The 13364-nt window shown below is 42.2% G+C and overlaps 1 protein-coding gene across 1 annotated transcript in view; it reads right to left on the reverse strand.

The window, feature by feature from the left end:
• ADCY5 (adenylate cyclase 5) overlaps positions 1–13364 on the reverse strand; it is a 336865-nt gene that overhangs the window by 41381 nt on the left and 282120 nt on the right. Inside the window, exons 9-11 of the mRNA XM_077829909.1 lie at positions 11207–11229; positions 2733–2877; positions 564–661 (exon numbers count right to left, since the gene is read on the reverse strand). Coding sequence (XP_077686035.1) covers positions 564–661; positions 2733–2877; positions 11207–11229 — 266 coding nt within the window. The remainder of the gene's footprint in view (positions 1–563; positions 662–2732; positions 2878–11206; positions 11230–13364) is intronic.

Consider the following 13364-nt stretch of genomic DNA (forward strand, 5'->3'; position numbering starts at 1 on the left):
CCTGGCTGGGAGAGGGTGAATACATGACTGCAGCCCTTGAAACTATGCAGGTTAATTCCCCCGTTGTGCCTGGACAGCTCTGCCCATTTTCTGTCCTCCCCACTCATTTGTTCATAGAGCAGGGCTGAGCTTTGCAACAGTATTCAGACCCAAGATCCACATAGGCTGAACAAGAGGACTGTGGTGGATTGCTTATTCCCCTGTCCTCCTTTGCTCAGCTGCATTCAACATAGGCACACTCTAGCCCTGTATTACAAAGACTTTACTGCCTCAGTAGACAATCCTTTCTATTCTAGTGATCTTATTTTGTGTGGGATTATAAATATACTAAATCAAACTTCTCAAATGAGAGGTAAATATTAAAAAAACATCATGGTGGCAAAATGAAAATCCTTGCATGCCAAGCATAATATACCATAGCTAGAAATGAATGCACACAATAAGCATTGTACACTACTTAGGCAAGCATTATTTCAAGACTTTTGCTTCCTTTTGGTACACTGAAGCCTCAAGGACAGGGAAAAAATGCCAGAAAGCAGAAAAAGTGATAGAGAGCTACTCACTGGGGCACGATTGTGATTTGGACAAAGCAGATGAAGAGGAAGACGAGGGAGGCACAAGCCACATAGGCTCCAAATCTGTCGTCCACTTGCTTGGAGTACTGAGAGGAAGTGAACAGGCTTTTATAAGCATAGGTAATACCATCCTCTACGCCCAACCAAACCCCTCATTCAGCAGCCAGCACCTTCCTGGTTCCCCAAGAAGCACCACTTGCAGAACTACCCCTTAGAGAAGTGTGAAAATTCCCCCTTACTTTGGGCTATATTTTGGGGCCCCGAAAAGACCTCAGGGCTGTGGAAAGGTCCTGTGCAGATGGGAAGAAAATTTATATTTTGTCCCTTTCGTATCTGTCAAAATAGATAAACCTGGACCAGAGGGCATAGCTGTGCGATGTTGACTCATTCCATCCGGGGCTCCCTCCAGTGGGGATAAATAGTTAAACATGGCCCAAGCTGTTTAAGGCTCCTAAACTAAGTTTATTTGGTATTATATCCAGACTGCTCTCTGCTATATACACATCTTCTTTGGGACCACTCGCAAGGAGAATCTCTTGTTTAAACTAAAATCTCCGGGGCATTACTTTGAGTGTAACCTCTTGGGAATACACTTTTTGCTATGTGTCTGTACAAGGTCTAGTACAATGGACACCTGATCCCTGTTTGGGGTCTGCAAGCGCTGCTGCAATACGAATAATAATAGTGACAGCTGTGAACTGTAGTACAATTGGAGCAGGCCAGTGGATGCTCCAGAACAATTCACCTGCCCTCCAGGGATCTGGGGACCTATCAAAGGCCAAGGTAGAATTGATGGGTGCAACTTATATGATACAAAGACCTCCTGAGAAGGGTTCTTCCCCCTTCACATTTTCTTTGGAACAGAATCCAGTGCAATTTTTTGTTCATGAATTAAAAGGTACCGTGTCATCAACAAGTCACTGCATTTCGCCAGAAATGAAAGATTATTGTGAAAACACCAATTTCTTGTTTCCCTCTTTCAAGCCCAGTGAGAAAACATGGTTTTTCGTGGTGTTAAAAAATATGTGTGCATTTTTAGTTGGTTCTAATGAAAATGTGAGGTTGCCACAGGTTTTCAAAAATTCACAACCTTCGCATTAGTGATCAGTGTCAGTCACAGGTGAGCTGTGTCCAATTCCTAAACGTGTCATCTGTACTGCTGGAACTGCAATTCTTAGTCCAAACAAACTCAATCCCTAAACTGTAAAACAAGGAGGCCCTTGAGATATCTGAACCATTCAGTTTTCTTAAAATTATAAAATTAAATGGGGAAAATAACATGCTTACACTTCTGATCAACCCTAATGTGACCCATTCAGAATTGAAAAAATACTGCAATTACTGCAAAGTCCTCTTACTCTTTAACTAGATTAATCACTGTATCCTCTTTTTGCAGTACAAACATAATTGCTAAACATAGTGATAGAAAAGCAGACTCGAACTTAACCTGACCAATACAAAATATATAGATGTGGCTTTTCCTGTTAAAAATATAGCTCACCTTTTATTGTTATTATTAAGGGTTATCCTAAAGTGTGTGCGTGTGTGTAAAATAACTTATTCACTTATATGGTACACACCATTGTAGTATGTGAGTGCCTCCAAACTGACTATGAATTTATTCTCATATCCCTGTGAAGCAGTATTCTCTCCATTTTACAGGCAATTGAAGGGTAGAGAGATTAAATGCTTTGCCCCAGATCACACAGGATATCTGTGGCAGATCCAGATTTCCTAAATCCAGTTCCTTAGCCTCAAGATCACCCTTCCTCTCCTAAACTGGTAGAAGAGAGCAGTGCAGTTAAAAAAGAGTATAATTTTGAGTGCCACCCACGACACATCCTCCAAGGATCAGTAACGGGCACAAGAACATCTTGATTTCACTCTGAAGTTCACCATTGCTATCGGTGAGAGAGAAATGGCTCAGCAGGCATTCCTACCCAATGTTACATTTCTATCAAATGTTTCCTTCAACATTTTAGAGGACACAGCGTAAGTTAAGATCTCCCTAAAGGAGCTGAAGTGATAAATGGGGGGGGAGGGAGGGGGAGTAAAGTAACTCCAAACTGTAGGAAGAAGATCTTAAGCTTAAATTGGACAAACAAAACTAACAATAGACTTTCTTCACTTGAGAGAGTAGTTATTGGGGAATTTTACCTTCTTCTCTAAGTCAGGCTCCCTGAACGTTAAAAGAAACTTGCGAACGTGCTCAGAGCGTAACCGATCAATACTTCTGGCATCAATTGCACGGCCCAGAAACTCATCCACCTCATCCTCCGGGTTCATGCTTTCTTGGGTGTTCCTGAGGATTTCACAAAAATGGAAGAGAATGGGAACTTTACAGTGCACTCAGCTTGAACTTTTTTCGGCGAAGAGGCCCAAAGGAGTTCATCAGTTCACCGTAGAGACATCCGGATGTTAATCACCTCTCATTTATTACAAACTTTAGCTGGATAATCTCCAGGGGAAATGTTATCAGCTATCCAATACATTGCCAGTCCTCATCCACCTGTCCTCACCCAATTAAGGTATTTGATATAGCTGTCTTTCCCTATTATCAAGGCGTTTGCTTCCCTTGAATGTGTCTTTTTATCATAAATCAATCTCTAAAATCACATGGATTTCCCCTCCATTATTATTGTGCTGTTTTTTCCCCTACATTTCATTCCTGCTATGTATGTTATTGCCTGAGTTGGTCAAAAAACGTGGGGAAAAAAAAATCACAAAAATTGTCAAAATCTCCCATGCGCTGCCCCAGCTTGAAATTTCAGAACTTGAAAAATTCTCCAGCTTTGATTATCTACAGTGTTGTCAGGACCAGTTAAAGGTGTTGGGCATGACTCTCCACTGTGTCATTCCTGTGTAGTTATTTACAGCTGGGCAAACTATAAATTGATACCAAATCAGAACTTTCCATTTGTGACATTTCTTGGGGCAGCCAAGGCTGTGAGTCGCTTCGTCACCACCTGCCTCCAGCATGACAGTTTTTCTTATGCCAGGTGGGTGTTAGCTCCCCAACACAACCAGCCTGTCAGCCACTCAAGCATGCTTGTTTGGGCTACCAGCTGACTCTTTGCTTTGCAAGTTGACTATAGATGCACCCTAAGTCATTTCAAAGTGCTCCTCTATGGTATCCAGCTGCAGTCACTGGATACCCACAGAAATCCCAGATCCTCTGTTCCCAAAAGAACAGCGTACCACAGTTTATCTGTTTCACCTTAGACAACTGCTCCTGTATTACACACAGCACTTGAGTACAATTATAAAACAAAAGAAAAAAGTATTTAAGAAAGAATAGAAATTCCAATAAAAAACAGAGTGAGAGATGGGAACAAATCGTTACATATAAAATAACATCATAACATGTATTCTAAAGCCTAAACTTAACTAACTATATCACTGCAAACAAGATATCCTCCTGTCTTAAGGAGTTCATCTCACCCAAAGTTCTCTCCAGCATCTTCAACCAAGCCTGGTTGAGATCCCTTTTTCATGAAGCAAACTGGCTCTCGGTTTACTTCCTAGGCGAAGGACACCAGAGTGTCTCTTTGCACCTCCAAATATACCAGAACAGACTTTTGATGGTCACCTCAAGATAGGGTCCCTCCCCAGCTGTTTACCCTTCCTGTTAACTTTCTTCTCAAGTCTCTGCCAGCTCTTCACTGTCATTTGCCTTAGAATGCTAACAGACTCCTATTGTAGGATATACAATACACAATAGACCCCCTGGAGATAGGTATCTCCCATCCCATCTGGAGAAGTTTATCTCAAGGCATGTTACCTCTGAATGACCTGCTTGTAACTACAGAGATGACAATTTTTAGTATATACACAACTCCTCACACATTCTCCGTACATGCATCTCACAATGGTCATGATGACCAGTGTGACACAGGCTTTTATTAGAGACCTTACATGACATTATTTTGGGGAACCCAGGGGGATCTCTGTACCCCTATAAACCTCAGGGACCTCTGCCACCCCTGGCAGCTCTGGCATCCCGAGGTTCTTGGGTCAAACCATTTTCTTATTCAAATGATATTATTTTATACTTTTGAGCTAAGAGAAAAGATGATACAAGGTGGCAAGGCAATGTGGAGTCAGATCCTACTTTCCAAACATATGGACCAAGGTTTTCAAATGATTAGTGATTTTCAGTCCCACAGGGTTTTTCATACCACAGGTTTTCTGATGCCCACCATAGAGCCACCTTACAGGAATGGAATTTTCAAACAGTGATGAAAACCAACAATCTGAAAAGCAGGCTCCTTTAAGGCATCTCAAGTTGACAACCCAAAAAGTAAGGCCCTAATAATTTTTGAAAAACCTTAGTCAGAATTTTTATAGTTTGACATTGTCTCTTTAACGGTCTGGCTTAAACTGACAAGAGGCAGAAATTAAAAGCTAAAGCTGAAATGTTATTCTGCTCAGTTTTCATGATGCCCAGGTAAATATAGCTTGTATTAGGACAGACCCTAATGTAATGCCTGATTCCAGTTTCAATTCTAATTGATTCCAGGGCAACATACAGCCCATGTTAGGTGAAATCAACCATTGTTCAGACACTCCTAAAAATGAAACCTAAAGCACAACGGGGCAGGATGAAAGATGGTATTTATTGCCAGCTGAGTTTTCTGGGTTTTGTCCGGCTAACACTGGCTAATGCAGACGTATAGCATGAATTGTAACAAACCCGTGGCCAACAGATCTTTGTAGGTGTGAGTAAGATGCTCACAAAAGCCACTCAGAACTTCATGGCAGCTGCCAAAACACAATCAGGACTTCTGTTTCAAAAGCCAATGCCCCATAACACTGGAATTAAAGGAGACTTTTCACTAGCTTTAGCATGATTGGACCTGATTTTCAGAAGAGCTCAATACCCACAACTTCAATTTAAGTCAACAGGATCTGTACATATCTGACAAATAATAATAATAATCAGGCCCCACAGTCTTATGACACACCATTGATCATTGAAATTCCAACCAAAAGAAGACAAGTGATACAGATATACAGTAGACAAGTTATTACAATACATCCTCAGCATTCATACGGGAGGCAGTCTGGCAAATGCAAATGGTCTTTGCCTCAGTTCCTTAAAGTTGTTATAGCAAGGGTTTGCATTTCAGCAAGGGTCAGGGAAAGGAGAAGGACTGTTTTTATTTTTGGACACCACAGTTATTTAATCCATCAGCTAGTATATATTCCACTTCTGAAATGCAATTTAGATTTCCCCTTGGAGAAAAGGAAATTCAATTTACTTCTAGATGTTTGTTTTAAAGAAACCACATCTGCTTAAGTACATGAAGAGCCATTTTTTATTTTTGCTCAGTTGTGACAATCCTGTTCTCTAGCCTCATAAAAAGAGCAAAGAAATTACTAGTCCTATTTACAGAATGCATTCAAAATTCCTGTTAGTTATTTGTAGATTTGGACAATTTAAATTTAGCCATTTTTATATCACATGAGAATTGCAATCATTTTCTCCAAGAATCCAAGGTTAAAACTCATTGCCATCTCAGTGAGCCTCAGCTAGATTCAAAGTTCCAATCTAACAGCACAGCCTGGGAGGAAATAGGAAGGAGAAGAAACTTTGGGTAGTTTTTGACTGTGGCTGGCTGGTTCAGGCTTAGTAATGGTCTATGGGTCATTTCACCTCTAAGTCGCCGGTTTGAAGCCAGCCAAAGACACAAAGTGTTATCTCATCGCAGTTTGGTAGCCTTGAGTTGATTGCCTCAGAGCAGTTCCTTTTTGGACATTAGGCCACATCACCTTTAGCAGTACACTTCTTGCCACAGATACCAAGGAATGAAAAGACTCACCCCGGAGGTAATCCCTATAAGCAGAGTAGAGTTACACTGCTCAAGCAAAGAAGGGTGTGTGTAGAAATTTTTACTGATACTGTTGTATGACCATGGGGAAGGACAGCACATTAGGGTCCCTTGTTGTCAGACAGATTTCAGAATTATTCTTCTGGCTTTCGGAAGCATTTAAGCTGCATCAAAATGCTTAAACTTGAGGAGGCACACCCAGCTGGCACTCTGAAAGACCTGCTAGGGCAGCGGTGGGCAACCTGCGGGCGTCCATCAGGGTAATCTGCTGGTGGGCCTCGAGACAGTTTGTTTACATTGGCATGGCTGCCCGCAGCTCTCAGTGGCCATGGTTCACTGTTCCCGGCCAATGGGAGCTGCGGGAAGCAGCGGCTAGCACTTCCTTGCAGCCTGCGCCGCTTCCCACAGCTCCCATTGGCCAGGAATGGCAAACCGCGGCCACTGGGAGCTGCGGGCAGCTGTGCCTGTGGACAGTCAGTGTAAACAAACTGTCTCACGGTCCGCCAGTGGATTACACTGATGGGCCGCAGGTTGTCCACAACTGTGCTAGGGTTTTAACTCTCCCCCGCCTCCAAAAATATTACACCCCCCCCCCCACAACTTTTATTCCTATTGAGCAACACCTCCTCCTAGAAACTCCACTGGGGTCAGGGTCATTACTCCAAAGGACATGAAACAACCTATTTATGCTCTGTCACAGGAAAGATTAGCAGAAATTCCGACTCTCATGGAGCTTCCTGAGCCACTTATCATTTTGCCATGTCACTTCCAGGGGAGGTGCCAATTTGACCCTAAAACCAGATATTTTACAAATGGCAGTGGCAACCGATTCAATTCAGCTCCCACATAGCTTGATTCATTCATTCAAAGACCTACAGCCCAATAACATTCCTTTGTTCTTTTAATCGCACCTCTACAATAAAAATTATTTCATAAATAAAAATATCTTGGTAATAAAGATGCTTTATTAGTAAACACAACTGGCAATTAATCCATGGTTGTTTCCCCCCACCCCTCCTTCTCACTGCTGGCCTCTTCCTCTACTTCCATTGCAAAGACATTTAGTGAGCAACAGGTTAATGTCAGTAGTGAGATCAAACAATGCAATTATTAGGATTTAATTATTAATAGCATTTTGGTTGTTCAAAATTTAGAGGTAAAATCTCAGAGTTAATATGATATTGAAGAATCTTTTTTTAAAAAACAGCAGATTTTAAGACAGACAACTAACTGGAATAAATGGCAAGAAAAAATTCTGTTGAGAGCCAACTTCACAGTCAAAAAAAGAGGCAAGCAATTAAAGATTTAAGGCATAAACTGGTATATGATCCTGAGTGAACTGGAAAATTTAGAGCAAGTATCACTCATTTTAATGAGCTGCCAGAGATGAATTTAACCAAAGAGGATCATCTTTCTTGGAAATTTATTATGAACATCTTGTTACCATATCTTTCTCGTAATGGCCCAGCATCGTTAGAGAAAACATCCTTTATATGTAAATTTTCTTCTGGGTATGTTTTGAAAACAAACAAACAAAAAGATAAGGAATGTTGAGGGGAAGGAGCAGAGTAAGCATTTTTGTCACAGAGGTTTGTAAGAAACACAGGGAATAAATAACTTGACAGAATTTGTCTTTTATTCACAGGCCAACATTTTCAGAAGCCGCCAGTGATTTTGGTTGTCTCAATTTGAGAGATCTTAAAGGGGCCCAATTTTCAGAGGTGCTGAGCACCCACAACTCCCATTGGCTTTACTGAAAAATTGCGGGTGCTCAGCATCTCTGAAAATCAAGCAAGATGTTTCTAAGTTCGACTACCAAAAACTGAGGCACTTAATATCATTGGCCACTTCTGAAGATTTTGATCACAACCCTTTGTACTGGAGGGAGGGGCCCAAAACTCTGGAATGCTGTTCCCTTCAACATATGCCAAAATTCATTGATGACATCCTTCTCTCCAGGCTTAAGGCCTCCCTGTTTCAATATGAATTTTCATGGAGTGGGCTTGACTTTATGTATTCATTGAAAAGCATGACCCAGTGGGTTTAGCACACAACTGGGAGCCAAGAACTTAAGAGTTCAAATGCTGGCTCTGACAACATCTCCCGGTGGCAAGTTGCAACCTCTCTGCCCCAACTCTTCCTGTAAAATGGGGATAACTATTCTTACTTACCCTGTTACGTGATAGGGCTGCTATGAGGGTTGGATAATGTTGTAAAGTGACTTATAACTATGTCAGGTGAGGAAAGTTAAATATGAAGCAGTTATGTCAACCTAACCAAAGTCAGGCTAAGAGAGGCTGCTGGGAAAACCTCTGACAGTAGAATGAAGGAATACTTGTTTAAGTTGCAGGGAGTAAGAAAAAAGGGGAGGCCTGCATTCCTGCTTTTTTGTACCAAATGTTCTGGGAACAGTTTGTTGAGATAGGAGGCACTGTTTTCCACTCCTTGTTTTTGTGTTATGTCTGTTCTTAACTCCTCGTCTCCTGGTTGACACCCATACCGATAAGAAAGTTAGTGAAGCATTGTGATTTGCTAAAAGTTATCTACAATAAGTGGGCAGAAGTGCATGCATAATAGAGAAAGAGGATTTTAACTAACATAGGGGAGGGGTGGGCTGCTTTATGAATAAATCTATGACACAGCGGAACTGTCTATAAAAACCTATGAGTTTTACTTAGAGGCTGCTGGTTCTCTTTGGAGACGGGCTGCTCTCTGTTGTTGTGTGCACTCTTCAATAAAGAGCTTTGTGTTCGGACCTTGCTGGTGTTGCCTGTCTCTCTCCGGTCAGACAACGAACCGTGCCGTCTGGGGGTTCGAGTCCTCGACAACTATAAGGTAGGGACCTGCCTGTTGTGGATAACAGAGTAATCCATTTGTTTGGTGTCACAGTAGGATAGCTTTCAGTATCCATAAATCTGATAGATGGTGCAACTGACTTCTCAGTATATGAACCCTCATTCACAAGTATCCCAATACAGCTCCTGTTCTGTTATTTCTCTCTCATTTGCTCCATTTAGGAAATGAGCCCAGTGTAAGTGTACACAATTTAACTCTTATTTCCTGGCCCAGCTGCTCTTCTACATTACTACCCACTACAGGTAATTTCATTGGCACTAGCAGTAGAATGAATCTAAATGCATTTTACATCTCTCTTATCTGGCTCGGTTTCTTCTATCTGAGCTTCCACTTCCCCTAAATGAATGATCTGCCAACTAAAGCTCTGAGCATTGATATTGTCTTTGCTGGATGGACAAGCTGACATGGGAGCCTCTGTAATGCAGCAATTATGTAACACTAAGACAGTGAGAGTTCTCCCTCAACTCTCGTGTCTCAGGGGTTCCTCTGTGTTAGGGGGCTTATTCCTTCACCCGCTTACTTCCCTGGTTCTTCTTGAATGAACAGAGAGTAACAATACCCGAAGTCCAAAGGTGCAAACAATTAGATGTTTATTGGGGTGAACTTCCAGCAAGCAATGATTCCAGTTTCCTTCCTTAGTGTCCCCTTTCCCAGCTCTGACACCACAGAACCTTGCCTGTGTCCCTGTTCCCATCCCCCCACCACCTTTACTTCCTGATTGACTGCAGACTATATAGTAAAACTTGAGTTCTGCTTAGCTATACCTTAACCAATTATTTTACTGAAATTTAACTAACCAATCCTAACATATTGTAACATGATTATCTAACCGATTATATTCCACCACCTTAATTGGTTTACACCCAACAAAATTAATTATACAGCAGACAGAAACAATCACAGAAGCAGACAGAGATTATACAGACAAACAATAGGGAAATGGGGACTACAGTGATAGAACAACAAAGAAATGAGGATTTCACACCCCAGCTATTGATAAGTGAGTTCTTGCCAGACAGGATGCTATCAAACTAAGTTTCCTTTTACATCTTCTAGGCTTTTCCCTTTCTTTGGAGGTGACAGGCATTATCAGGACAGGACTGTATTCATAACAGCCCAATAGCACCTTATTTCAACGTGACTTGTTTGGAATGTAAGGATGTGACCATACGCTTCCCAGCTTATGGCTGCCTCTGCTGCTTAGCCAGAGATCTTAGCCTAAGAACAGGGCCTCAGACTGTCACAGTGAGAAAAGGCCCTATAAACAGGCAGACAGTGATTTTGATTCTTTCTTTTATACCTCTATACCTAGCTAAATGATAAGAATACACCTAAATTCTTAAAGTATAGGCCTTTGTAGACAGACCTGAATATCTATATCCTAACACTCTATTTCACTGCTGGAGCTAGGAGGATCTCTTACTGTCCTCTCCCACTTTATAATCCCCACTCCCACCTGTCCTGAGCTGACATAGTGAACCCATTCCCATTGAAGCTCATCCTTACTGTTCCTTAATTGGTAACGCAAAATAAATAAATAATAATAGCAGCAGTGGCTACTGCTCAAGTTCTTTTGCACAAGAAGCGCCCTGGGTAAGAGGATGCCATGTATGGCAGCATCATTTATAATTCTCTAGGACGGGTTCTGCAACTAGCGCTTAGACTCCTTCTCAGCATTCTCAACAGAGATGCTTAAAACAGAAGGTAACTGGAAATGGACTAGCCCTCACACCCGTGGAGGTGGTGCCTGTAGATTAGCTGCCCCTACAGGAAATGTCACTGCCACTCTCCAGGCTGTGACCTCATCCGTGAATAAAAAAATATGGGGACTCCCATCTCCATGGTTGGAAATTGGGCCTCTGTCTCATAAGCTAATTTCAAATTAGGGGGAAAAAACCAACAAGAATGCAGAAACACAAAACATTTATGACAAAATTTGCTTACTTGTCCTTGGGATCCTCAAAACCCTGAAAGAAAGAAAATGAAACATAACAGTTAGGAAACAGAATGACCTTGGATATAATGAAGAATTCTGATGGATGGCATTTCATACAGGAGCTTTCACAGGGTTCATTTGTTATATCTTGATGGAGATCCTTGCCAAGCCAATACAATATTCTCTGTCTCTATGTCATTCATCAGATAGATTGGGCAGAACACAATTTTATATAAATACATGTCTTAAAATAAAAATATGAAATTTAAAGGTAAGGGAATGACTTCTGCTCCTTCAGTTGACCTTTGTCATGCATTTGCTGTGCCTTTAAGAAAAGGTTACTGATACAAGTGATGCAATATACACTTGGGTCAAAATTCAGACTGACAGGTGGGTGCAATTCCCTTGTAGTTAATGCACTGCTAGCCTGCACAATGTATGAATTTGGCTGATGTGGTGGTCTGCTTCCAATCACAGGAAGGGCTTATATAGTTAAATATCCATTTCTTCTTCAATGCTTATTTTCATGAGTCTTTGCTCTCCCATGTCTACTTTTGAAGTCTATTCATTTTCTTAAAGTCATTTCTCTTATTAGGGTGGGATTTTCAAAAGTGCTCAGAGCTGGCCTAACGCAGTGGAACTTAAATGGGAGTAGAATTTGGCCACCATTTTTGAAATTCCCGTTCTTGGAACTTTATCATGCCAAGTATTTTGCACAAACATAGACTTTTTAACCATCAAAAACAGTGGATAAGACATTAATGGACTATTTATTGGGAATCCATTTAGTTAAGCATTACAAACAAAATCTGTTCTTTTTCAAGCCCTTCCATGCTCCCCTTAACACTAAAATGCATCTCTATGAATGGGAAGGGGGAAATTTCTTGTATTTTGGCAAGTGATTTAAAATACACTTCAGGGTCATTCAGGTTTATTAAATAAGCTATCTACACGTTTACAGGTCCAACAAGTCCTGAAAGTTGTTTGAAGGGTCCCAAGAAAAAAATATGCATTTATCTGCAATCTGAAATTTTTATTAACATACCTGATAGAGAAGAATAGCTTCATAAAATAGGTTTCACATGGACTGGACCAAAATCTGCCTTCAGATACCCAGGTGCAAGTCTCAATGAAATCAACAGGAGTTGTGCCCATGTATATGAGGGCAGAATTTGTACACTGTGTTAAAACTCTAGCAAATGTAGTGATGACAGATGTAGGATTCCATGGGGTTTTTGTGGATCTCAATGACTCCAGCTCAAATGTGTTTAGTTTACAAGTGAAATGATGGTATACTATACTCCTGGGAGAATTCTGCTCTACTGCATGCATGCATAATTAATGAGCCCCCCGTATTTTTATATTTTTGCACAGAAAAAAGCTTCTGCTGAAATGCTGCTGCAGCTCTGACTTTTGCCCACCAAGGGGTGCTGTGGCGCAAGAACAGTAGCAGCTCCCTGCCAGTGAGGGAAGAGAGAGAGCAGCCTTCTTCATAGCGGGCCAGATCAGGAGACAGGGCTTATGGGGAGACAGACAACGTGGGGTGCTGGGAGGTCAGACAGGGGCTCATAAGGGCTAGTGGGGGAGGACAGACCGGGGCAGGGGCTGAATGGGAGTGGAGCGCAGGGCCACAGGGGGGAAGGAGTTGCAGGCCACATGATGATGGGGGAGGGGGTGCAGAGCTACATGGGGACAGGGAAGTGGTTGAATGGGGCACAGAGACACATGAGGACAGGGGAGTGGTTGGGTGGGGGGCACAGAGACACATAGGGATGGAGGAAGGGGTGCAGGGACATATAGGGTTAGGGGAGTGGCTGGGTGGGGCCACAGAGATACATGGGGACAGAGAGAGGGGATGCAGGGACACATGGGGACAGGAGAGTGGCTGGGTGGAGGCACAGAGACACATAGGGACAGGAGAGGGGGATGGAGGGCCACATGGGGATGGGGGTGTCTGAGTGGGGATAAAGGGACACATGTGGACAGAGAGTGCAAGGACACATGGGGGTGCAGGAACATGGGGACAGGGCCAGATGTGCCTGACTGAATGGGAGAGGCTAGGGGTCAGCCAGGGTCTGGATGGGGGAAGCTCCCTAACAATCTCTCCCTGTCTCCCCCCCAAAAAAGTATGTTCTTCCATACTTTTCCCATCCATACCCAACAACC

Source organism: Eretmochelys imbricata, chromosome 11, assembly GCF_965152235.1.
Source record: "Eretmochelys imbricata isolate rEreImb1 chromosome 11, rEreImb1.hap1, whole genome shotgun sequence".
In the NCBI taxonomy this organism is placed as follows: domain Eukaryota; kingdom Metazoa; phylum Chordata; order Testudines; family Cheloniidae; genus Eretmochelys; species Eretmochelys imbricata.